General features: G+C 45.6%; 2 protein-coding genes across 4 annotated transcripts; one reads left to right on the top strand and one right to left on the bottom strand.

Annotated features, from left to right (window-relative positions):
- Positions 1-457: 457 nt before the first annotated feature.
- hsd11b2 (hydroxysteroid (11-beta) dehydrogenase 2) lies at positions 458-6,897 on the top strand. Its single transcript, XM_077520415.1, has 5 exons — positions 458-783; positions 3,638-3,850; positions 4,360-4,545; positions 4,788-4,925; positions 5,352-6,897. Exons 1-5 carry the CDS (start codon positions 603-605, stop codon positions 5,771-5,773), a joined length of 1,140 nt encoding a protein of 379 aa, XP_077376541.1. The 5' UTR covers positions 458-602; the 3' UTR covers positions 5,774-6,897.
- A 167-nt stretch (positions 6,898-7,064) lies between these two features.
- gpatch1 (G patch domain containing 1) lies at positions 7,065-15,434 on the bottom strand. Of its 3 annotated transcripts, XM_077520410.1 has the most exons (21): positions 15,297-15,434; positions 14,831-14,965; positions 14,661-14,746; positions 13,961-14,121; positions 13,387-13,484; positions 13,256-13,317; positions 12,602-12,862; positions 11,420-11,570; positions 11,231-11,307; positions 10,856-11,078; positions 10,485-10,781; positions 10,127-10,311; positions 9,827-9,954; positions 9,668-9,759; positions 9,420-9,544; positions 9,008-9,335; positions 8,820-8,891; positions 8,662-8,741; positions 8,400-8,564; positions 7,834-7,991; positions 7,065-7,744 (listed from the first exon to the last, which is right to left on the bottom strand). In XM_077520410.1, the coding sequence occupies exons 1-21, from the start codon at positions 15,376-15,378 to the stop codon at positions 7,705-7,707; spliced, it is 3,006 nt and encodes a 1,001-aa protein (XP_077376536.1). In that variant the 5' UTR covers positions 15,379-15,434; the 3' UTR covers positions 7,065-7,704. The 3 variants fall into 3 exon arrangements, with proteins under 3 accessions (XP_077376536.1, XP_077376538.1, XP_077376537.1); XM_077520412.1 differs by lacking the exon at positions 8,400-8,564 and having other exon boundaries at positions 7,834-7,988; XM_077520411.1 differs by lacking the exon at positions 8,400-8,564.
- Between the last annotated feature and the right edge of the window lie 9,823 nt (positions 15,435-25,257).

A 25,257-nucleotide genomic window follows, 5' to 3' on the forward strand; every position in this document is an offset into this window, starting at 1 on the left:
ATAAATTTGATATTTTCATTATTTGTACAATTAGTAGCTTTAAAAAGACATTTTGCAACTTGCTGCGGACTGAAAATGACATCGCAAGTTCTCAGGTAAGCAATCACGGCTCAGCTTGTGAATGTCACAAGTTGTGATTGCTACTAATTGTAACGTGAAAAATAATGAAAGTATCAAATGATGAACATGAACTTTTTATTGCTGTAATCAATAAGTGAAACATCCCTGGAAATATCGTGAGCGATATTTTGATGATCACGATATGGCGCTTATCGAATATCGAATATCGTATCGTATCGTATATGTGTGTGTTTGCGTGCCCTCGTGCATTGAGTAATTACGCACATGTGTGTGCGTGGAGATAGGACACAAAAAGAAAAAAACAAAAAGAAAAAAAAGGACAGCACCCTTGGGGCAGAAAGAGTTGCGCGCGCGCATGCGCGCATGCGCGTTGTATAAAGCTTGCGTGCGCGTGGCGAGCAGCGTTCAGTTGAGTGGAGCGCGGAGGAGCAAAGAAGAGCAAAGAGGAGCAAAGAGGAGCAAAGAGGAGCAAAGAGGAGCAAAGAGGAGGCGGCCGCCGGCGTGAGTGCGCGTTGTCGGCCATGGACGCGTGTGGGCTGGCGTGGTGGGCGCTGACGTCGGCGGCGTTGGCGCTGACGCTGACGCTGACGTGCGTCCCGCTGCTGCGGATTCTGGCGCGCGCGCTGGACCGACAGCAGACGGAGCAGAAGACGCGCCGGCGCAAACTGCTGCCGGCCTGCGGCAAGGCCGTCGTCATCACAGGTGAACCCAAAAACTTTTCGCTTCACCGCAAAAGGTGCCTGCGTGCGCATGCGCGGTGCGTGCGTGCGAGACGGACGGACAATTCCAGGCGACTTGATGCTCATTCAATCTTTGGTCCAATTTGACTTTCATCTGTCAACTGGACGCGCGCGCGTGGAATCATATTTTTATAAAGAAATAAATAATTGGGAAAAAAACGTGTGTCGAATAATTGTTTATTTTATTTGAAAGTCCTCGATTAAATCGGTCAATAAATTGTCTTGACTTTGCATAACTTTATTGACAAACAGGACACAAGCAATCCAAAAATGCACAAAGAGAATCGAATTTCGATTCACTTCCTGGTTTATTGGCTCACATGATGTGGAGAAAATCAACACGATTGACGGTTGCGCCTCAAACTAAAAAAAAATGAAAGCAAACGTTTGAATTAAGATTCCACCTTGAGTGACAATTTCAAACGATTCCATCGCCGTCAAAAATAAGCAGACGTTTATTTGATGCAGTTTTCAATTTGTCGATTGACTGTTGCAACTTGACTTAGGCATTCAAAAATATTGTGTCGATGTTTCTTTTCTTCCATTTGGCTGCAAGCGTGCGTGCGCAAAACTTGAATATGTTTGACTCATTGTCCCGACTTGACCTTGAGTCGATCAACATAATCTCCATGACGAGCGTCATTCAATCTTTACACGCCAACTGACTGTTTGTTGAATCATTCACCAGCGCACGCTGACAATTCCTCCTGACTGACACGTCATCTGGAATCGCCGGCCAAACACGCACGCACGCAACCTGACCTGACACCCGCCCACAACGCACACCTGCAATCCCACACAGGTGTAATTATTGACAGAGTCACACGGGGCGACTGCGCCTTAATTGTCGCTTTTGTGTCAGGTTGACTCCGAGCACCGAAACCAAACAAGGTCAGCAATCCTTGAAAGATCAACTTTAGAATGTCTCATAACTTCAAAGGTCAAACGCAACAAAAACAAAGTGAAAGAAGAATCGATTCAACGCAAATAACAGCAACTGACAAAACAGGAAGAAGAAATACTTCAGTGTTCCTGTGCATTTTGGCCTGTTGGGGGCAGTGTGGTGCCGTGCATCCATTGGCCAGCACACTTCAAGTGAGTACAGAAGATTGAATTCTATTCAAAGAAGTCGTTTTGCACACATTGGGAAGAATTTGTGCCTTTGCGTTCTGTTATCTCATCTGTTCCCACAACATTTGTGTGTGGATTAGGGGTGGGAACGATACGATACGATACGATACGATACGATACGATACGATACGATATGTGATACAATATGCGATACGAGGCTCACGATAACGATGATCTCGCGATATGACGATAATGGAATTATCCATATATTGGTCAGGAAATAAGATCACGATAAATCTACTCAAAACCTAAACTGATGTTTTTTCAATGACAAAATAGTTCATTTTCATACCATCACTGAAAAAAAAACATATTAAAACTGGTGTCTTCTTCAGAGTGAGTAATTTAGTGCATTTTTTAAACAAATTTCTGTCTTTCTTAAACACTAACCGTCATACAACATGCCAATCAGTTACATAGGCAATTGTTTCATTTGATACATTTTCAATTAAATTGAAATGAAATTTTAGATATTAAATAAGTATTAACATTGCTTAGAAATTGTGTGCTTCAAAAAGTACAAAGATATGTTTTAAAACTAACATTGACAATATAATACACATTTTTCATAGAAACTTGCTTTTCTTTCAAATAAAAAAAGGAGAAAAAAGAAAAGAAAAAGAGCTGTATGTATGATTTGAGGTCCCAATCACTGATGGAATGCGTGGAAATGATAAAAAAAGAAAAAGAAAAAAGATAATGTCCATCCGTTGTTGACTCGCTGTTAAGAACGACCCAAATGCATCAGTTGAGCTCTGATCTTCTCCTCTTATAAAGTTGGAATTCTTTTTTTCAGTGAAATGATTTGACCTGGTTGTCTTCTATTTGTACGTGTTTTGTTAGCGAGCCTCCGCTCGCGCTCGTATGACTCATTTCTTGTTGCACTGGCGTAGTTTGGAAGTTCGGGAGCTCATTTTGTAACGATCACCGCGTCGTGTCTCTGCCGCCTCACGAAATCGCGTCGCGAAAACATCATTCACGACGACGCTTTACGGGTGGAACTCGATTGCTAATGTACACAGAGATGCTGTGCGTGATCAACTTTGCCCTTGGAGAATTCAATGAGCAGACGGAGAGAGAATTCGCTCTTACCTTCAGCAAGTCGAGTCGTGAATGTTGGCGCCATATTCGTCATGTTTCCAGTGTAGCCATTGTGAGACAGTTCTTGCATCCACCCAAGTCCGTCTCTTCTCTATTCCATTTGATCAAATCCGAAATGTATCCACGTCTGACTTGTATGCAGCCGGCGTTTTGTTTACGTTTGTTTGGGTCTTCTTCGGCTGAAGACTGCCACACATTTCCCCGCCGCTCCCTCTAGCGGCCCGCCAAGTAATTGCGCAATAAGGAACAATGGAGCCGTTACTTGGCATAGGCATATCGATAACCCATCGTGAGAGCAAATATCGCGATGGATCGAGCTAATCTGCAACTTGCGTGAGGTCGAGTTGCCTGCGAGCTGCTTTGCTATGCTATGCTAGCGGCAAACAGGAAGTGACCTCATCCTACTCCACAAGTTAACCTTTCAATGACAATGACTGAAACAGCAGCTCCTCCTACTGACAAAGCATAAAATTACAGAAAGTCGAACAGTAATTTGACGCTTTGTTGTCCATCTTTTCCCGTTCATTGAATGGATTTTGTTGAGCGGCACGTCAGGTGACAATTTGCCGCCCCCTCCCAAACAGGCTGCGACTCGGGCTTCGGGAAGGCGACGGCGCGCCACCTGGACGGGTTGGGCTTCCGGGTGTTCGCCACCGTGCTGGACGGCGCCGGCGAGGGCGCCGGCGAGCTGCGGCGGACGTGCTCGCCGAGACTCACGCTGCTGGAGCTGGACATCACGCAGCCGCAGCAGGTGCAGCGGGCGCTGGCCGAGGTGCGCGAGAGGCTGGGACCCAAAGGTAAGGCAGGCTCCTCCCATCTCAAAAAAATAAATACATAAAAAAGCTTACGTTTACATTTCACAGGTTTTTTTTCTTTTTCTTGCCTTTGGCGGGCTTGACTTTCAATTGAATGTTGAACGAGCTCACAAAAAGCTCACGAGAGAAAATGTAAAGTTTTGTCGGAGAGAAATCCAAAAGTATTCAGCAACGTAAGATGGCCGCCGGTGGCTTCACTTCTCCCAATGGCAAGTAAAAGAAGCATTTGACAGTTGTATCGTGCTTGAAACAAACAGTACTTCCTCTTTCTTCTTCCTTCAAATGGAGACCAGCTTGAACTACAAGAGTTCTGCCATCTAGTGGTCGAATGTGGAAAAATGGAGAGAAAAAAATCAGAAAAACAGGAGGGAAATCAGAAAAAGAGTGGGAAAACATGAAAAAAAAGTATTTATTTTTTTTGTTTTGTTTTTTGGAATAATTAAATGTGATTCAACTTCAAGTCAATGCGTGTGCGTGTGCGTGTGTGTCAGGTCTGTGGGCTCTGGTGAACAACGCGGGCGTGTGCGTGAACTTCGGCGACATCGAGCTGTCGCAAATGTCCAACTTCCGCGGCTGCATGGAGGTCAACTTCTTCGGCACGCTCAACGTCACCAAAACGTTCCTGCCGCTGCTGCGGCGCGACAAAGGCAGACTCGTCACCGTCTCCAGTCCGGCCGGTACGTAGCACGGAAGTTGACATGCAGGATTTGCTTTTTGCCGGGCCCCATGAAAGGATGGGCGGGGCCAAATGTGGCCCCCGAGCTGTGAGTTTGAAACCTCAATAATGATGCAAGTGACAAAAAAAATGAAAATGCTGCCCCCTAGAGGCCAATCGTGCCCTGAGCAGGCGCTGACTCGCCTTCCTCATCTTCTTCTTCTTCTTCTTCTTCTCTTTTTTGTTGCTGTTCCCGCCTCGCAGGCGACCAACCGTTCCCGTGCCTGGCGGCGTACGGCGCGTCCAAAGCGGCGCTCAACCTTTTCATGGACACGCTGCGACACGAGTTGGCGCCGTGGGGCGTCCACGTCTCCACCATCTTGCCTTCGTCCTACAAGACAGGTGAGCACGCGCGATTGCCACCAGTACGACGCGCCATACGTCGAAACGTCACTCGACACATGACCGTCACATCAGCCAATCTGGTTCAAATCCATTATCTTCATGATTCCATTGGATAAGCGGTGCAATTAATAGACACAGGTGAATTGGGTGGATAGAAGTACTTTTTTTAATCTTCTATGCAAAACTAAATGAACATTTCTTGTCAAAATGACGAAAATTGAATTGAAAATGTCGTCGACAGAAATTGGATTCAAAGTGAAATCCAAATGACTAAACGATGATTAAAAGGTGAATGAATTTGAGTCCAAATGCTCGAACTGAATTCAAATGTCAAAATGAACGCTGGTGAAAATGGTTTCATTTTTGAAGAAGGTGAGTTTGTTTTGCGCTAACGTTGTGCCCGCCGGTCGCCACGGCCACCAGCTCACTGCAGCAACGCGGCGTACTGGGAGGAGCAACACCAGCAGCTGCTGGGCTCGCTTTCGCCGGCGCTCCTGGACGACTTTGGCGAGGACTACGTGGGCGAGACCAAGGAGCTGTTCCAGCGCTTCGCCCGCCACGCCAACCCGGACCTCAGCCCCGTGGTGGACGCCATGGAGCGGGCGCTCCGCGAGCCGCGCCCGCGGGCCCGCTACTTCGCCGGCCCCGGCGTGGGCCTCATGTACCTGGTCAGCGGCTACTTCCCCGCCGCCCTCCGCAACCGCTTCCTGCAGAGTCTCTTCCTCAAGAAGAGGTTAGTGCCGCGGGCGCTCAGGAAGGAAGCCGCCGCCCACCGTTGCCACGACGACAACAACAACAACAACAACAACGAGGAGGAGGAGGAGGAGGCGGTCAAAGTCAAGTAACTGCCGCACTAAAAGTCACGACAGACGCCACGCTAAAGCTTTATCGACAAGTTTATCGTTGACGTTTGGGGGCGGGGTCAGAAAGGGCCGACAATTAAACACCTGCGCATCAACAAACAAACAAACAAAAAGCTTTCCACACGCTTTGTCAACATTTCAGAGCACTACTGGCTAGAAAACGTTGGGACGACGGATTAAAAATTTAAAATAAATATTTTTTTAATTCAGTCATTTTTAAACAAATTAGTATTATTATTATTCGTAGTGAGCCTTTTTTTTTTCTAATTAAAAGTCAACTAAAAAAAGTAGATTTTTTTAAATTAATTAAATTATTTTTATTATTAGTATTCACTATACTAGTCCTGCGATTGGTTGGCAACCAGTCCAGGGTGTCCCCCGCCTACTGCCCAGAGCCAGCTGAGATAGGCGCCAGCAGCCCCCGCGACCCTTGTGAGGAATAAGCGGTCAAGAAAATGGATGGATGGATGGATGGACTATACTAGTCTAGACTACTATTAGTATTATTAGTGATGCGTCTTCAGACTTCAACAAGTTGTCCAACAAGTGGAGAGTTTTGCTTGGAGACATGTTGGTACTATAATTCCAGTTCTGGATGGTTCTCTTGGAGACTGTGGTCGGGTTCTTCAGGTTCTGATTGGAGAGATGTCATTTTGTTATGAATCACGTTGGTATTGCGCAAGTTTGATGGGTTGATGTCGTGCAAGTTGCACTTGGACAAGTGACGGAGATGTTGAGTTGGCGGCTCGACAAACTCGACCACTCTGTCAGGAGTCTTCAATGGAGTGGCCCCGCCCATTCCTGACCCCGCCCCCTCGGCTCATTTTCACAAGCACAACAGGAAGTCACGCAGCTCAAATAAAAAGCACAATGCACCGTTTCCCAAACAGGAAGTGACTTTGATTTGTCAGCACACGCAAGCCCCGCCCCTCCAAGAGCTTCCCGCTCTTTTGCTGGCCCGACTGTGACATCACTTCCTGTTGCTCTCTTTCCAATCAATCGACAGTTGCACTTTACATATCAAAAGGCTCGCAAACTGTGAATTTGATACCAATACCACAAGATTGTTTTTTTGTAGCTCATATTAAAGTTGTTTTTTTCACACACGTGTGTTTGTTTGCATGTCTGCAAAATTAAGACGCACACGCCATGCGCAATGTTCCACAGCCGAATGAAGGTCATTTGAGGTCGTCCGCCCCAAACGGCTTTCAAGTGTGTTCGACCAATCAACACGGAGATTTCAAAGCCAAGCTTTCACAGTTTCTTCAGAATCTTTTTGCAAATCAAATGAGCCATTGGAATTTATTTTTTGTATTTCCCCATTTGTGTAACTTGTGCTTTCATTCTTGTGCAGTTTGCGGCAAGGGAGACACGCATATCTTTCCCATGACACGGAAATATGCCGACTGTTTTTCGATTTCCCCCCCCCCCCTTTAAAATCACTGGCATTGTTTGTTTTTTTCAAGCCGCTAAATAATCATTCAATCTCCAGGTTCAAAAATGGCTTAATTGCTTTCTTCGATGAAGGAGCAATCTTCACAGGTGGCGCCAAAAAAAAAAAACTATGTTGGGTCAAGCTCAATGTTCCAAAAGCATCCAGAGAAACATTCTTAAGAAGTGTTTTCATTGCAAATGGGTCCATTGAAGCATCTGTTGGTGCGAAAAGCTCATATTCGTTCTTTAATGGGCTGAGCTAATAAAGCGGGTCATTTTGACCCACAACATAACAGGAGGGTTCTTGATGCTTTCATCCCAAATGTTTGCCAAATGGAACGTTTGTTTGTTTTTTGCTTCCGGTCTTGAAAAAAGACATGCAAATAAAAGTGACGGCTGACTTCCTGTCACGTGACACCAGTCGCTGATGACATCACATCACAGTCATTGTTTTTATTGGCAAGTTGGGGGGGGGGGGGTCACCGCCGAGGAGGCTGCGAAGACGACACGCTCTTCAGCCTGCAAACACACACGCACGCTTTTGAAGGTTGCTTTTACGCAACTTCCTGCCATGTGACCATTGCTTTTCTGCGGATTTGACCTCTGACCTCCTGATCAATTCCTCTGTGGACACCATTTCTCCATCATCATCATCATCATCATCATCACTTTGCTCCGATGCGTCCTCTTCCTCCTTCGTCTTTTTCTTCTTCTTCTTGTCTTCTTGCTGCTTCACTTTGTCTTTCTTCTTCTTGCTTTTCTTCTTCTGGACAACAACAACAACAACGACGAGGAGGAGGAGCAGATGAAGACGAAGAGCAATTCAATCTGGGCCCGGTTGTTCAATTCTCGGTTATTTTAACCACGGCTTAACCCCTTAACTGCCAGTTCAATTCCAAACGCGCCGTTAACTAACCGGTCGTGAAATATGTGTTGTTGAAAACATGGTTGGTCAACACGGTTAACTAAAGTCACCGTCAAAGTTAACCGTGCCGTTTACGTTGCTGGTTAGTATCCCCCAATTCCTCTTTTTGTTTACTTCCGGGTTGGCGAAAGTAATGATTGAACAAACGCTGGCGCTCGCCGAAAAAAATCAAAGAAACAGGAATTATTTTTTTGCTGACAAAAACGACTTTCACATACAAAGTAAGTTGAAGATGAATACGTTTCTTACCTGTGTAGACATTATTAAGCCTCTGAAAAAAACGTTGCGCTCCGTGTTGACGTTTGTTCGATTAACTTGGAGCTTTGCTCGTGCCCGAGAAGTCGCTGGGGTCCATTCCGCGTTTCGCCAGAGGGGTCGCAAATGTGCAAAAACTCTCAATCCTGCTTCCAGCCCCTTTCAAGTTAACATTTGGTTAAGCAGCGGTTAACGAGATACAGTAACCGAGTAGTGAACGAGCGGGCCCTGGACGGAAAAAAGTTTGCGTGCGCACCTTCTTGTCTTTCCTGCGTTTGCGTTCCTTCTTGTTCTTGCGTTTCCTGACGCGGAGCGGCGAGGCGGCGCCCCTGGTGGCTGCGCGGGGGGACAACCGGAGCGTCCGTCAGCCAATGAGAGCAAAGGGTAGGCGGAGCTCTTACCGATGGGACTCACCGGGAACGAACCAGGGCGGAGGAAGTTTGGGACCGAACTCGGCAGCTTCCTGTTGGGCCGGCGGCGGCGCGGCTGAAATTTGGAAACAGACGACAACAACATGTCGAAAAAAGAAAAAACAAATACAATTGATGATCCATTGATTTGTAAAGTTGCTCTATTTGTTCAATGAGGAACTCCTTCGTCACCTGTCTGGTGAGCGGCCGCGTTCGTCGACGGGTCAGCGGCGGCGGCAGACGACACGTCGAAGAGTTTCTTTGGTGGCGCGTCCGCTGCTTCCTCCTTCGTCTCCTCGTCTTCGTCAGACGAGGAGACGAAGGAGGACTTGTCGTCCTCGTCCGAGGAGGCGGCGAAGATGGCCTTGAACACGTCCATGGGAGGACGTACCTCCTCCTCCACCTCCTCCTCTTCGTCATCATCTTCGTCATCGTCATCATCTTCATCGTCTTTATCCTCATCTTCCTCCTTCTTTTGCTCTCTGGTCTGTGAGAGGTCACATGACCCGTCAGCTGCAGTCTGGAGGAGGAGGGAAGGAAAAAAAATGAGGAGAAAATGATGTTGGAGAAATTAAAACAAATAAAATAAATCTTCAGACGTCACCTGGGAAGTTTCAGCAGGTGAAGTCGATTCCTTGTTGTCACTCGTTTGCTGAGCAGACGCGTGGCTTTGCTGTGGCTCCGCCTCCTGGTCCCACCTGGAGGACTTCTTGGTGGCCTTGGGAATAGCTGAGGGAACAAATAGGAAGTGAAATGAGAGGAGCAGGAAGTAGTTTCATTCACAGGAAGTCAAAGAGGAGACGAGCAGGAAGTAGGGAAAGTGAAATGAGAGGAGCAGAAGTGTCAAGGAACCTGCTGCTTGCTCGCCGCTGGCGTTGACCGTCAGGAAGTTGAAGACGGAAAACTTGTCCCGCTTGACTTTGGGGAGGCCGACGGTGGACGACCTGCAGCCATGTCACATGACCGTCATCGTCGTCATTTTGATGCCGATGATGATGTGTGTGCGTATACCCGGGGTAGGGGTGGGGCACGTTGAACCTCCTGCAGAGGATCTTGTCCGGATGCCACTCGAATGTTTCCCGAGTCAGTTTGCCAAACATTTTCATCTTCACCGCCGCTTCTTTGTCCGCCATGTTGCCCTCAACACGCACACACACGCCAAAAGTGATCATACATTTATGAAGGAAATAATTCAAACCGAAAAAAAAAAAAAAAACCAACAATTTGGTTAGGAAATCTAAAAACCAAATTGCTTCAAAACAACGAGCAAAGTGAAAGGACATTTTCCAATGGCAAGCAAGTTGCATTTACCTCCTGTTGCGCGGCCACTTCCACGCGCTCGTCGTCGTCGTCGTCGTCCTGTTTGGCGCGCGTGAAGCGATTGGCCAGCACGGAGGAGGTGGGCCGGTACAAGATGGACGCCCGCACAAACTCCTCCTTCTCTCTGCTGCGCTCCCACTCCGTCATGGAAGGGTCCAAACTGGCCTCCAGCGCATCTGACGCACGTCCAACATTTTTCAGAAAACATTTTCCTGACGAAAATTTTTTGCAGACGAACTGGCAAAAAAAATGATGGCGACATTTTTCGTTGACGAAATTAGCACTGCAACCAAACACCTCAGTAAGCACGTGTACGTGCATGTGCGTGACGGTAGCGAGCGGCGCCGACCTTTGTCTCCCTGCCGCAGGCGTCCCAAGTAAGCGTCGTATCGGGCTTGCTTGGCGCCGTTCGTCTCGAAGGGTTTGAAGGCTCGCCAGTCGCCGTCACGGCCTCGCCACGCCGCCGCCGCCGCCTCCTCCTGCCGCCGCCGCCACACGGCTGCGTCCGAGGGGGGGGCAGGGGGAGGCGGCGGGGGCGGAGGCGGCGACGGCTCGGCAGGCGCTGACGTGGAGGAGGCGGCGGCGCGGAAGCGGAGCAAGCGCAGGCGGTCTTCGGGCCGCAGGAGCTCCATGACGGAGGCGGGGCCTAGGCAGGAAGGGGCGGGACGACACACGTCACACCTGTTTCACAACGTCGGCCGCGTAAACGGCATTTCCCACCTGGCAGGGCCGCCTCCCCCAGCAGCGCCCCCCTCTGGTCGGAGGCCATGCGATGGCGCCCCGCGGCGGCGGCGGCGGCGTCCTCCCGCGGCGCTTGACCTTTGGACGACCTCAGGGCCTCCGCCAGGGCGGCGCTCACGCCCGAAACGTGCGACACGACCACCGGGGGGCGGAAGTGGTGCACCGGACGAAAGTTGGCCGGCAGCGACGGCGCGGCAAAAATCTGTAAGGATGCCGCACGAGGTCAACTTCAAAGGTCACAAGTATCTTTGTCATAAAGTCAAGTGTTTATTAATGTTGTCAGCTTTTGAGCTTTGCAAATGTTTGTGAATTTTCTTTCAAACAACAACAGCAGCTTTTCAAGACTTGACTGACCGTTTTCTTTTGTTCGGGGTTGCGAGCCAAAGTGAAGCCTTCCAGGATTTTGCCGAGGTACGCTGCCTCCTTGTGGTCTGCAAACACATTGCAATTATCGCTTCAACAACAACAACAAAAAGCGCATCATCGCTATTAAAAAACATTTATTATTATAAATATCTTTTTTTTTAAAAAAAGGTTTGCTACGTGTCTTTTTGTCGTGGTCGTTGCGGCGTGGCGCCGTCCATCCGTAGAGTCCGTCTCCGGGCTCGTCCTCCAGCACGGTGTCGTACTTGGACATGGCGTCTCGCTGGTACACGTCCTCGTCGTCGTCCTCCAGCGCGCCCACGCCAAATGCCTCAAACGCACACACATGCGCAACATTACTTTCACCAATTCAGTCTTATAGTGAGAAAAAAAAAAACATTCACATATTTTCTCCAAGTATAAAGTTTTTTGTTTTGTTTTTACATAATTTTTAACAGTTACAAATTTTAGTTTAAACATTCAGCTGTCAGAATGTGACTTTTTTTTTTAAGAGCAAAAAACAAGTATAAAGTTAAGTCAAAGTATAAAGTGTAAATTTCGTGTAAATGTATTATTATTATTATTATTATTATTGTTATTATTTCCTTTCTTTAAAAAAAAAACAACAACAAAAAACAACTACATTTGCAAAAATAGAACGGCTGCATATTCCTCGAAAATTACGATTTGTGCTAAGCCGTTTCGGCAAAATGTTGGACTTTAAAAAAATAAAAATAAAATAATAATAATAATAAAATTACATACTTTCTACAAGTATAAAGTGTACAATTTTTATAAAATGGTTTTTAAGTCACATTATTATTATTTTTATTGTTATTAATATTATTTCCCCCCGAAAGTTTGATATTAAAAAAAGTTGTTAAATGGTTCTGGAAAAAAACAAAACAAAAAAAAACCTACATATTTACAAAAATAAAGCAGCTGCATAATGCATATTCCTAGAAAATTACGATTTGTGCTAAGCCGTTTCTGTAAAATGTTGGACTTTGAAAATAAAATAATTCACATACTTTCTACAAGTGTAAAAGTATAAAGTGACATTATTTATTATTATTATTGTTGTATTATTTTCCCCGAAAGTTTGATGACAAAAAAAAAAAAAAGTTGTTTAATGGTTCTAGAAAAAAAAAATGCAAAAATAAAATGGCTGCATATTTCTACAAAATTATGATTTGTGCTATGCCATTTCTGCAAAATGTTGTACTTTGAAGAGAAAAAAAAAAAATCAAATTATTTTCAAAGTATTTTCATTAAAAAACAAAAATGGATATTTCTGGAGTTCAATCCAAGGCCAATCAAAGGCACGGTCGGGCGACACCCTACGCCGCAATCAACACTCACCTGGCCGGCCACGGCCCCGCCCCTTCGCGAGCCCCGAGGCCGTTCGCCGAAGAGCCTGCTGGTGGCGTCCGAGTGCGGCGAGAAGAGGTCCACGTGGGCGGGGCCGGCCTGGCCGCCGCGCAGCGCCAGCGCCGGGTCCAGGCCGCTGTAGCCCAGGCCCTGGAGCCCCGCCCTCACGCTGAAGTCCACCGCCGTCACGTCTTTGGGGGCGAAGGTCACGTTCTCGGGGGCAAACTCGCCGTCGTCGGCGTCGGCGTCCTCCTGGAAGGGCGCCCATGACCTCATCACTCTCCATTCTCAGCTTCCTCGTCGTCATCATCATCATCATCATCATCTTTCTAGTTGCTGTTGCAGTCAATTAGCCATCATCGTTATTGATACGGGGCGGGCAATGTATCAGCTACTCGTAAAGGCTCCATAACAGGCATGATAATAAAGGCAAAAAAATCTATATCAATCTCTCAAGAGTGAATACTCATCCTGCAATTAGTCGTTATCATCATCATCAGCCTTGTGGGTACCTGACAATACGATACGATACGATACAGGTGTATCGATAATCTATCTGGAGACAAAGTATCACGATTTATCGATATATCGTCACACTCCTAATCGCCGCCAATTGGAACGCAGCGGCCGACAGACTCCACCCACCTCAGAGCCCTCAGAACCAGCAGGGGGCGGAGCACAGCCGAAGACTCGAGCGCCGCCGTCGGCTGCAGACGACAAAAACGTGTCACACATGCGAACACACACACACATTGTAAGAAGTCGCGCGTGCGTACGTGCGCCTTGTCGCCGAGCTTTCCTCTTGACACGAGGCCCCACCCCCTGTCCCGCCTTCCAGCCCATCCGGGTCAGGAGCTCCACGCCGATGGACGACCTGCCGCACGGCAACGACAGTGAGCGAGCGCACGCCAGGCGCAACTTCCATACGTCCGTCCGTCCGTCCGTCCGTTCACTTTTTCTTTTTTTGAATCTTTTTCGGGTCATTTGCAAATATTTGAATTGGTAATAGTTTATATGCATTGCTGTAACGTACAAAAGCACAACATTGTGCTTTTTTTTTTTTTTTTTTTTTTTAAAGTGTGAGCTCATTTTTTTTTTACAATGTTGTGACCTTTTTAAAAAATAATAATAATAATAATAATATTGCCAGCCTCCCTCCAATATTATGATAATTACTGTATCCATGTATTGAAGACAGTGTTGTTGAAACGACATTTGCCTTAAAATGAAAATTTGAAATGATCAACAACTTTTTGACTTCAAACATGGGAGACATTTACACAACCCAAAAAATGCCTCAAATGGGAAAAATGTTGTTTTTGTGAGCCCGCGTGCTGCAAGCGACATCACCTTGCAGGTGCGATGAGTTCATCGAGGAGGTTGTCTCCCGGGATGAGCGCCGACTGCGCGTTGACGGCCTTGGCCGTGTCCCAAGCCGCCGCTGCCGCCCGTGACGCAAACGGCTGCGTGGTGGTGATCTGGGCCGGCGCGATGCCGTGCTCGCCAAGATCCTGACAAAAAAAAGGTCGCAACAAGTACAACCATTCATTGACCAATCATCCATTCATTCATTTTTTCATTGCCGCAAATGTCAACGTGTGGCACGTGGGCTCCCTCTGCTGGTGTGCCAAATAATCACCGCCAACACATCTTAAGCTGTCCGTCAACAGACATGACGAAAAAGTGAACATGTCACAATTGTTTTTCACGCTCAAGAAGACACTGAAATTGGCTGATATTAACCCTTCCGTTGCCTGCGGCGGCGGCAACTTGTTTTTGCCTCCATAAACACCGTGACGTCATCGTGACGTAGGCCATGAAGGGGTCTATAATGACATTGAAACCATTTTTGCCAATTTCTTTTCCCCCTGTATAGTTAAAAAAAAAAAGTTTTGGAAAACAAACAGATGCTCGGCATGTAATTCATATTTTGAATAAGTATTTGGCCCCACTGTGATGACTAACGGTGAGTAAATTAGGGCCTGACCAAATAATCGGCCACCGATTAAAAGCGGCCGATTATTGGCCTTCAAAACATGCATGTCGCTACCTCGTCATCCATGAAGTCTTGGGGCGTGGCCAGATGTTTCTCCGCCTTCTGTTGCCGCGACGACACAAAAGCCGACGGCGTCCATCCTGTGGTGACAAACAAGGTCAACGGCAACCACGCTCAAGGTGACAGGAAGTGAGGTCACGTGAGGTCGTCCAACGTCGGCTGACCTTCCTTGGATCCCACAGTGTTGTAATATCCCGCCGAGAAGCCGCCCGTGAAGGCGCCGTGGAACCGCTGGTACCGCCCCTTTTCATCTCGAACCGTCTGCTCGTGGAGGGGGAGGGGCTTACGCGGGGCCTCGTCTCAAACAAACAAGTTAGAGCAGAACAAACACACAACAGGATGTCAATCATGTAACAACATAAACAAGCATACACACGCACACACGTTATTGCAACACACATCAGTGCAAAAACACACAAGTCAGTACGACACACACTCACGCACACATCAGTGCAACGCACGCACGCACAAACAAACAAACAAACAAACAAAAACAGCGCAAAAACACAAGTCAGTGCAACGCGCGTGCGCAAACGTCAACACAACATAACACACACACACGCGCGTTTGTGTTGGTGTTTGTCGCGCTTCAAGTGTCGTGATGATGAAAATATGCGGAACACAAGCAACCTTCTTCCAGCGGCTCCAGAGGAGTCCCGTAAGTCACAAAATCCGTCGCGGTCCTGTCGGCGTCTTGGTCGTCGGCCGCCATCTTGCAGCTGCTGACTGACGATCACGTGACGTGAAGCTACGGCGGCCGCACTGGGACTAAAAAAGTTAAAAAATAGGTCAAAATTTGCCACACGGCAGTCGAGTGCTCCATCTGGCGTATATCACGATACAATCTCAACATTTTCACGAGAAAAGAAGAAAATCAAGAAAGAAAGAACGACAAAAAAAAACAGTCACCTTGAACTGGAATTGCTTCAAAACTATTCAAGTTACACGTCCAATTTCTTACTTTAAAATATGAAACTAAGTAATCCCATTTAAATCCCATTAAAAAGTGATACTTGTCACATCATCAAATTAATCATCAAATAAATGTGAAGATGATCATGTCGGTTAATTTGGAGTTTTTAATATTTCTTAGTTTGAGACCCCTGGAAATTTTTGTTTTGTTTTGGTTTGGATTATTATTATTATTATTTTTTCAATTTGTTTCCCCATCTCGAATTGATATTGTGAGGTTGTTGTGTATGACTTGTAAGTTTATTGTGTTGTTAAATGGTTGCCATCTTTTGGCTTTTTATTTTCATTTGTTAAATAAAGCACACAAAAAAAAAAATTAACGTGAAATCTTGAAAAAAAATCATGTCAGTTAAAACTAAAAATGAAAACCTGATATTTATTCTGAAAACGATCATGATACAATGTGAAACGTATTCAAGCAAAACGTGAACGCTTTAACATGATAAAGTACTGGACTTTAATTTGGACTTTAACACTAAAATACTTGAGCGTAGCAGGTCCTTACAGTTACAGTTACAGTATAATATTACAAGAAATAAAATATTCATTTTATTTCCAAGAATAAAGGCCAAATTGTATTTGAAAAACGTATAAATTAGATCATAACTTATTTCAAGGGGGTAAAAAAAAAAAATGCCTAAAATGTGTATGCAAAGTTTTCATCAAAAGTTTCCAATGAAATGCAAACAAGTCCGAGTGAAGCGCAGTTGACTGTCTGACCACGAGAGGGAGCCCGCGTGTCGCAAACGGACCTTATGCGTCAGCACAGTGTGACCTACCCACGAAACACTAGAGGGCGCTGTCCGCTCACGCTTCAAGCGTCAAGCGAAGTTTGCAAACGAAGTTCAGCAGCGCCCATTTCAAACTTTGCAAAAACATATTTGGAAAAGAAAATAATTTGCTCCCCAATAATGCAAGTAGCTAAATCGGCTGAATTGCTCTCCCAAAAACAGACAGATTTTTATTTTTATTTGTATTATTTCATTCCAACAAGTAAACTTCACTGCAACATGACGCAATTTGAACAGAACATTGCACTTCAGAAAATGTACAAAATAAAATAATACTGCAATAAGTGTAATATGATATACAACGTATAGCCTACAACTCAAAGTCTTGAGTTGTTGCGCTTTCAAACTTCTTTTTTTTGTCTTGACATTGAGGTCACGTGACGTGGGTTTTGAGGTCACGTGATGTGGGCGGGTCCAGGCCCCGAGGGGCCGACTGCCGCGGGTCAAAGTCTTGCAGCCTTCCAGAGTAAATAGAGAGAGAGAGAAAAAAAAACAAAAAAGGCCAACATTCCCCAGGATGCAGAGAGCTGCCAGTGGGGGGAGGGGCCAGCAAGGGATGGGGGGGGGGGTGTTGGATGCTGGCCCAACCCCAAAACATACTCTGGGGGGTTTGCACTTTTCGATTGAGCAAGCGAAAGTGGGGGAAAAGAAGAAGAAATCCTTTTGCACTTTGTCAAGTCAATGTTCGTTTACAACACACACAAAAACTTCACGCTTCATTTCTCATTTATACATTTGACAAATTTTGCAAAAATTCCGACTCCATCGCCAGTGAGACGTTCAACCAAAATTGACGGCGACGATATATTGTGGCAGTTTTAATATGGCGATATCACGATATTACCAGTATGGTTACATCCCTGCTAGAGAGCATCGTGCACAAACACACGGGACAGACAAGAGCTGGATTCACGGTGAAAGGTTAAAAAAAAAAAAGTCAATTATTGTTATAACCTATCATGAATCCAACGGCTATAATGTTTCAACAATAATGCTAATGCGACCGCTAACTAATGCTGGCTAGCTTAAGGAGCTCGTCGCATGTAGCCACTATAATTGTGTGTCAAGTTGTTTTTCATCAAAAAGATGAGAACATTTGATGTGAAATACTTTTAGGTCCGAAATGTTCAACATAACATTCTGTCCAAAAAAAAAATACAGGTGTTAAATGATTGTCCTGACTACAACTAAACTAAAACGTTGCCAGTTTTTGTTGACTAGATGGATACAATTTTGTTTCCTTCCTAAAAGACTCCATTTCTATTCGACTAAAAGTTGCCGAAATAAAAACGGGATGAGGTTGACTAACTATGATTAAAAACTCATAAGTGTGATTGAAACTGGACTAAAAGTGAGACCAAATTTCAAAATGGCGGATCCAATGAAGACACGACTGGTGGCCAACGATGGGGAAGAAATCGCTGACACGGCCAAACGTGTCGTGAGGCTCTGCCGGGAACGTCTCAACTCTGGCCCGAGTTGGTCCACGTCCCGGAGAAGGCGGGGGAGGGGGCGCCGTCGGGGTCCAAGTGGACCACGTTGCGCACCTCCTCTGGCCGACCGCAGCTGTGGCGGCTCGCCGCCTGCCTGTCGTGGCGGCAATCCCCAAAACTGTTGGCGGGAAAAAAGGGATGGCAAACACTGCTTCGACAATCATGGCGGCAAAAAAGGGCAGTGCGTGGGAGGAGCTTGGGGGAGGAGCTTGGGGAGGTCTTTCAAGAAATTCTGTGTCACGACCAATCGTGGCTCAGTTTACTAACCAAACCCAGAAAACAGGTGAGCCATGTTTGGCCGTTACCAACTTCCTCTGCACAGGTGATGTCATCATCAGTCGACAGCATGTAGAAAAATGACTTTTGAAAGGTATGAAAATAGCTCAATGAGTCTACAAATCCAAAAAAAAAAAACTAAAACTTCATCACTTCTTTTTCAACCTAATGTTCAAGATTATCATACAACAACAAATATAAAACATAAAACAAGGTATCAAAAGCTACATACTTATTAGCGTGTTCTATGACGTGGCTAAAGCTACATGCTTACTAGCATGTCGCTAACGCCGACCACGTGATCCTCTCACGGAAGTCCGACTGATGAGCAAGCTAACCCCCCACGCGAACCCGTCTGAACTCTCAGCGCATCCGTGGCTAGCGGAGGCGTTAGCGCCTCAGATGCGTCACATGCGGCGGCCGCAAGCAAACGGAAAGGTCGCGCTGACAAACGCGCCTTTGTTTTGCGCCTAATCGCACCGGCTCGTTAGCCGCACATTAGCGTCGGTTTAAAACGGCCGTCGGGATTAAGATGGCCGCCGGGATTAAGATGGCCGCCGGGATTACCAGCCCCCGATGCACGCCGACACCTGCGGCCAATCGCCTCAGGAATGTACATGCGGGAGGGGAAAGCGGGTTGGCCTAAGGACACGCCCCCTTGATGACATCATCAGGTGGGATTTGGTGGCGGTCATTCGGTGCTGGTTTCCCTTCCTGTGAATCATTTAAATCATTTCAACGACACGTTTTGAATTCCTCCTGTTTGCGTTACTTTTTGCAGAACGGGTCAAACTGACCCGGGACCACAAGCGCCGTTACAAAAGAAATCCCTGCGCATAGACGGCTTTTGCTGTTTGTCAACACTCAGACCGAATTGTGAGGCTTTGACCTCCGTGTCTCCTTTCATGTAGTGGCTCAAATTGGCCCATGACATTTTTGAAGAATTATGTAGAATAAACAACTAGCATTATTCATGAAATGTAAGTCATGAAGTTAATATTTAGCTTCTCCCTCCCCCGAGTCAGACATTTTGTATGACGGGTCAAATGGACCCAGGAAGTCAATTTCTGTTTTGTGACGAGCTAACACTAAGAGGTGGATTGAACGAAGGTGTTCCGGCGCCGTGCTTGAAAAACGGCGCTGTGACTCGGCACAAAAAGGAATCCGTGAAAACAGGAAGCGGTTTGCGAGACTTCCTGTGCGAGTGTCGTCTTGTGACGCGCCGACACGCCGGCCTCAGCTGACTGACGCTCGCCTGGCGCGCGACATCAACGGCCAAACAAGAAGCCATCAAAACAAAAAACATATGTGACACATCATTTGAAAGAAAGTCCCGAGATAACATCATACTTCAAATTGCATGAAATGAAATGAATGGAAGTTTTATTTTCGTCTCATTTCTAGTTGCCAGACATGATACCATGAAAAAAAAAAGCCGATACTGATGCCGGGTATCGGCCATCAAAAGAAGCAAACAATACAATCGGTGCTTCAAAATATGCAAACATAAGCATATTTCTATCACACCAGAGGGAAAAAAAGGTTTAATATCACATTATTGCTTGATGACGTTCACATTTTCACGCGATACATTTCAACTTTGAACATTTTGTTTTACATGAAAAAAAATTGGCACCAAATTCAATGTGAAATTAGATTTCTTTTATTTTTCCTGGTGTGTCCCAGTGCAATATTGCAACATTTTGCTCAGTTATGTAAATAATAATAACAATAATAAATATACATATATATATATATAAATCTTATTATTATTATTTTCTTTTTTTGTGGCCTGCGATTGGCTGACCAGTCCAGGCTGTCCCCCGCCTACTGGCCAGAGCCAGCTGAGATAGGCTCCAGCACCCTCCGCGACCCTTGTGAGGAAGAAGCGGTCAAGAAAATGGATGGATGGATGGATGGATTTTTTTTTTTTTGAGAAAAAAAAAACTTTCGAACGGAAATTAATGGAAAAATGAACAATACATTTTGGGGAAAAATAGTAATGCCACAAGTAATGAACAAGAATACATTTATTAGATCTTAAATGGAAAAGCAAAAAAATGAAAATAATTGTGTACAATTTAATAATATATTGTTATATATTATATATTTAATAATATAATTTCACACAAATGTGCACATAGGCACGTTTAAAAAAAAAAAGAAAAAAAAAAAAAGAGAGAGCAATGATGATGATATGTTGAATCGGTAAGACGGCCGAATGAACAATCCTGAGGTCTCGCTTAAAAAATATAAAATAATAATCATAATAATAATAATTTTGTAGATTTGTAAACCAATACAAAGACATGAGTGCAAATGCAGGTTTTTCAGATCTGAAATCCAAACGTTTATGTGTGAAGTTTGCGAAGCACGGTCATGACCAATATTTCCCTGAAGGTGGCGGTGTTGCAATCGGTGGTGCCCGCGGCTGCCGTTGCTCCAGCGCGCGGTGACGAAAGTGCCAGCCGCTCGCCCGCTCGCCCGCTCGCTCGCTCGCCCGCTCGCCCGCTCGCTGGACTTCTTCTTCTGCGGTCGTTGTCAAAAAGGTTAGCCAAGCGTTACGGGACGCGATTGGTCCAACAGGAAGTTAGCAAACGCCGCTCGTTAGCGCTTAGCTAAGAGGATGCGGCGGTGACGGCGGGTGCGATAGTTTGGGAATTTTTCATTTTTGTTTTGATTTAGTTTAAGGGTGGTTCTGTTCATTTTTATTAGTTTTAGTTATTTAATAAATGCTTAATTTAATGAGTTAGTTTCAGTATTAGTTTAAAATGTGTGTTACTTGTTAAACAGCATGGGAGTGACATCATTTGAAGATACTTTCCTATTGGCTGCTGCTAGATGACGTCACTTCTGCGTGACGCACTTTCAAACGTCGTCGTTATGGCGATAAACATCAAAATAAATTGACTTCAAATCACACGTCCCCAAAAGTTAATTTCCAAAGATGAAAATGAACAGTTTTGCTATCATTATAGTTCGTTTTCATTAGTTTTCTTAAACATAAAATGTAGTTTCAGTTAGTTTTCGTTTTTTTAAAAAGATTTTTTGTTTTTATTTTCTTTCGTGAACAAAATTGTTGTTTGAACTTTAGTTTCCGTTTTTTCGATTTTTTCATTGATATCAATGAATTGGAAAGGTTTGTTGATATTGATGAGGGCCCACGTCCGACTTGAGATCACATTGAAATGTGGCCCCGCCCCTCAAAAGAATTTGCCAGCCAGCCCCTGACTTATGTCATCCGCCAAACGTGCTAATGCTATTAGCGGCCGTCGAATGGCGGTCGGCCATTTTGCTTCAAAGCCGGAATTAACGAGCCAAAGTCCGAACCCGCGCTGCACTTTTCCCACGATGCCGAGCGTGTGTGTGTGTGTGTGTTTGTTTGTGTGCAATCAACAAGAGTTGAGGGCAAGAGGTCAAAGTTCAGAATCTGGTCATGCCAAAAACAAAATAAGCTGTACAAAACACAATAAAAAGCAATATTATACATACATGTATTTTATTTCATATTCGGCCCATTATATTTATCTTTTCCTGATTGAATATTTCTGAAACATTTTTTCAAATGTTTTCTCTATAAAATCTTTTCAAATTCAAATCTTGTTTGCATGATGACAACGACAACAATTTGACATGATGAAAATCGACACGGCCGTTTGAAGAGTAGCTAGCTTGTTAGGCCGCAAAGAGGTCAGAGGTCAGCGGCTAGCGGCTAACTGGCCAGCAACTCGCCACCAAACAGGAAGTGAGGCCGAGCCGTCGCTGGTCCGTCAGCTTTTTTTTTCCTTTCTTTTTTCACTTTTTCACTTCCCTTTTCCCGTTTGGACGCCCGACTGACTCACCGGCAGGCAAAGAAAAGCGCCACAAATATTTCAACTCGACTTTTTCTTGTTTTTTCTTTTGGATTCTGACTCGCAACGATGGAAACTTGACATACGAGTGAAGCGAATGCAGAAGTTTCCTCAATTTTGCGCTGAACTTTTTTCCCAGCTAGCAAGCGAATGCTACGTAGCGTCATGCTAGCTGGTCATCTGCGAGCACATTGCCGCCGTCGTCAAGGCAACAAGAAACGCGCACACAATCCACACACAGAGCGACATTTTATGCGTACGCGCACAAAGAATGTGCGGTTCCACCCACGCGACCTCCTGCAGAGGAGGCGACAAAATCACTACAAGATGATTTTGCTCGCTCAACAACAACACAGATACACACACCGGCCCCTCCCCTTTTTATCCCAGGTGGGATTTTGTGATTTATGATAATTACGCAAATGAAATGAGTTTGCTCACCATCGCGTGCGTGTGCGTGTCGACGTTGGATTTGGACCAACAACAGCAAGCGTGAACATCAAGTCCACTTCTCGTTCTCCCCTGCAACAACAACTTTGTTCTCCTGCAGGTGGCGCTGCTCGTGCTCTTCTGAGTCTGACTCACACATGCAGTACATCCATCTTTGTGAGGACTTCCACTGACATCATGCATTTCCCAGGTGAACCATCACAACTGATTGGCTGAGCCGAAGCGATTCAAAGCGAAAGTCTAAAAACAAGTCTTGAGCGACCGTCAAAAAAAGACGTCTTGAGTTGTGAGGACCGGCCAAAAAATCATCTCATTCTGTTGGATAAAGACATATTTTGGTCCTCACAATGTCCTATGTACACACACACACACACACACACACACACATTAAAAGTGTGTGTTTGTGTGTAGCAGGATTGGAATAGTTTTGGAAATTTTAGATTGCGTTTTTTTACGAGTTTTAGTGAACTAAAGTAACCTTGGTGACGTCTACTGTTATTGGATGCAACATACATGTGCATTTGTGTGTAGTGCTTGTATGTGCGTTTTTTAAAGTGTGTTTGTTCATGTGTGCCTGTCGATTTGTGCGATCGCGTGTACTTTTCAAACGCATGTTTGCATGTGTTTATTGTGTGTTGATGGATGGGGGGGGCGGGGGGGCAATCAGCTACGTGGAGAGGAGAGAGAAGTTGAAAAAGAGGAAGTGAGCTGTTGCAGGGTGCGCAGACTTCCTGTTGGGGGAGGAGCCTCCTCCGCTGCTGTCAATCACACCTTGTCGTCGTCCGCTCACATCATCTTATCTCGACACACATCTGCCTCTCACGCACACACGCAACGCGCGTATGCGTGCATCCTCTGTGCACGTGTGTGTGCGTGTTTGTTTTTGTGTGCGTGCGCGCGCGCGCTTGTGTTGGATGGCCGTTATCCGCTTTTTTTTGGTTTGTTTTGTTCCGTTATCCAACTGCCTGTTGAAAAGGAAATGATGTCAACAAGTCAACAAGAAGAAAGAGCCCCGCCCCCTACAGCTCATGTGACAATGTCACATGACGTCACAAATGTTGGACACACTCACATGCGTGCAAGTATTGTGTATTGTTGTGTTTAGAATTAAGACCTGAAAGCAAAAACAAAAAAACGAACTAAACTAATTAGATCTCAACAAAAACAACAACCTCAAAACAAAACAAAATAAGAACGAAAATGAAAAAAAATGAACTCTAACTATAAGCCCGGTCCACACATGGACGACACGCACACGCTTTGTGTTGTCAAGCTAAGCTAACGGCGACGAGCTTGTTGCGGCCGCGCGTGAGCTCACGTGAAGCCAGAGCGGCGCTGTCGACGGGGCCACGCCCACTTGCGCCTCTTCCAACGGCCGTCTGCCGCCAAAGCCACAAAAGCGTCTCAGTTGAGACGGCAACAATGGGACAGCGGCGGGAATTCCAAACGTCAGCTAACCGCCGAGACGCCGGCCGCCACAACGCCACAACGCGCGCGCGCGCGCAACGTGCTGACTGGGCTGACTGGGCTGGTCGCGCCGAGCGCTGCCTGCAAAACCGAACCGAGCAGGATTGGGAAAAGTCCAAATGCGATTGGCCAGTTATGAAGTCTTGTCAGCCTCCGAATCTGCAGACTTGAAAGGAATTGAGGAGGTCAGAGGTCAGCGTGGACGGACGGCGGAAGTGGAGGACAATCGGTCCTCCTTCGTCGCCCGTCCCTTCCCAACGGCGTCGGCGCCACGGCAGTGGCGGCTCATGTGGCTAACTGGGGCCACCTTTGGACTTTGTGGACCCGAATTTGGCACGAACGCGGTTGCCGCGGTCGGCGGCGTACGCGCGTTCGTGCGTGCGCGCGGACTCGCGCCAGAAATCCGCTTAGCGCCCGCCGTCGCTCAGACTTGATCTCGCTCAAGTCGCCACGCTGACGTCCTGTCTGGACAGGAAGTGACACGGATGCTCGTGCAAAACAAAAAAAACGAGGCCGTTCGTCTGATTGGCTGTCGGTTTCTCTTTCTTTTCTCTTGATTTTTTCGGACCTTTTCTCTGGTCTTCTGACCGTTTGAACCTCACGACTCTGGCAAGATTCGGAAGTACCTGGTTAAGGCGAAGGGTGTTGGGATATTTACAAGGTTTTAGGTGAATTCATGAGTAGACATTTAGACGTATTTGCACACGCACGCACACACAAAAAAAAAAGGGCAATGATGATAAGACGTTGAATGAACAATTCGGAGCTCTTTTTTAAGAAAAAAAAAAAATGATTGGCTGTCGGTCGCATGATGATGTCATCAGCGTCATGCTGACTTCCGTGTGGAACGCCAACAAACGCATGAAAAGATGAAGACAGAAGAAGAATTTGCAACATCACTGCGATGAATGTGACACACACTTGTTTGTGCTTGTATCATTGTGGGGACCTCTGATTGCATCATGCCTTCTTCAAGCATAAACCAATTGACAGCTAACTTGAAAAGCAAGTCTTGACCCTCAAAAAGAGCTCTGAACCACCAAAATGGCTTCATTTTTATGTTAGTGACAACAACTTATTCGTATATTATCATGATAGAAGGATTCATTTTTCTTGTAGTATTTGTAAAAAGTTGGCGTTTATTCTTTTGAATTAATTGAATTGAATTTTAATGAAATGTATTATTTATCATTTATTAAAATTATTCATTTGAAATTATTTTTTAAATGTGTTTAATTTAATCATTTTAATTCTTAATTTGAATGTAATTTTTTTTTATTGTAAAAAGTAT

This window comes from Festucalex cinctus, chromosome 4, assembly GCF_051991245.1.
Source record: "Festucalex cinctus isolate MCC-2025b chromosome 4, RoL_Fcin_1.0, whole genome shotgun sequence".
Classification (NCBI taxonomy): Eukaryota; Metazoa; Chordata; class Actinopteri; order Syngnathiformes; family Syngnathidae; genus Festucalex; species Festucalex cinctus.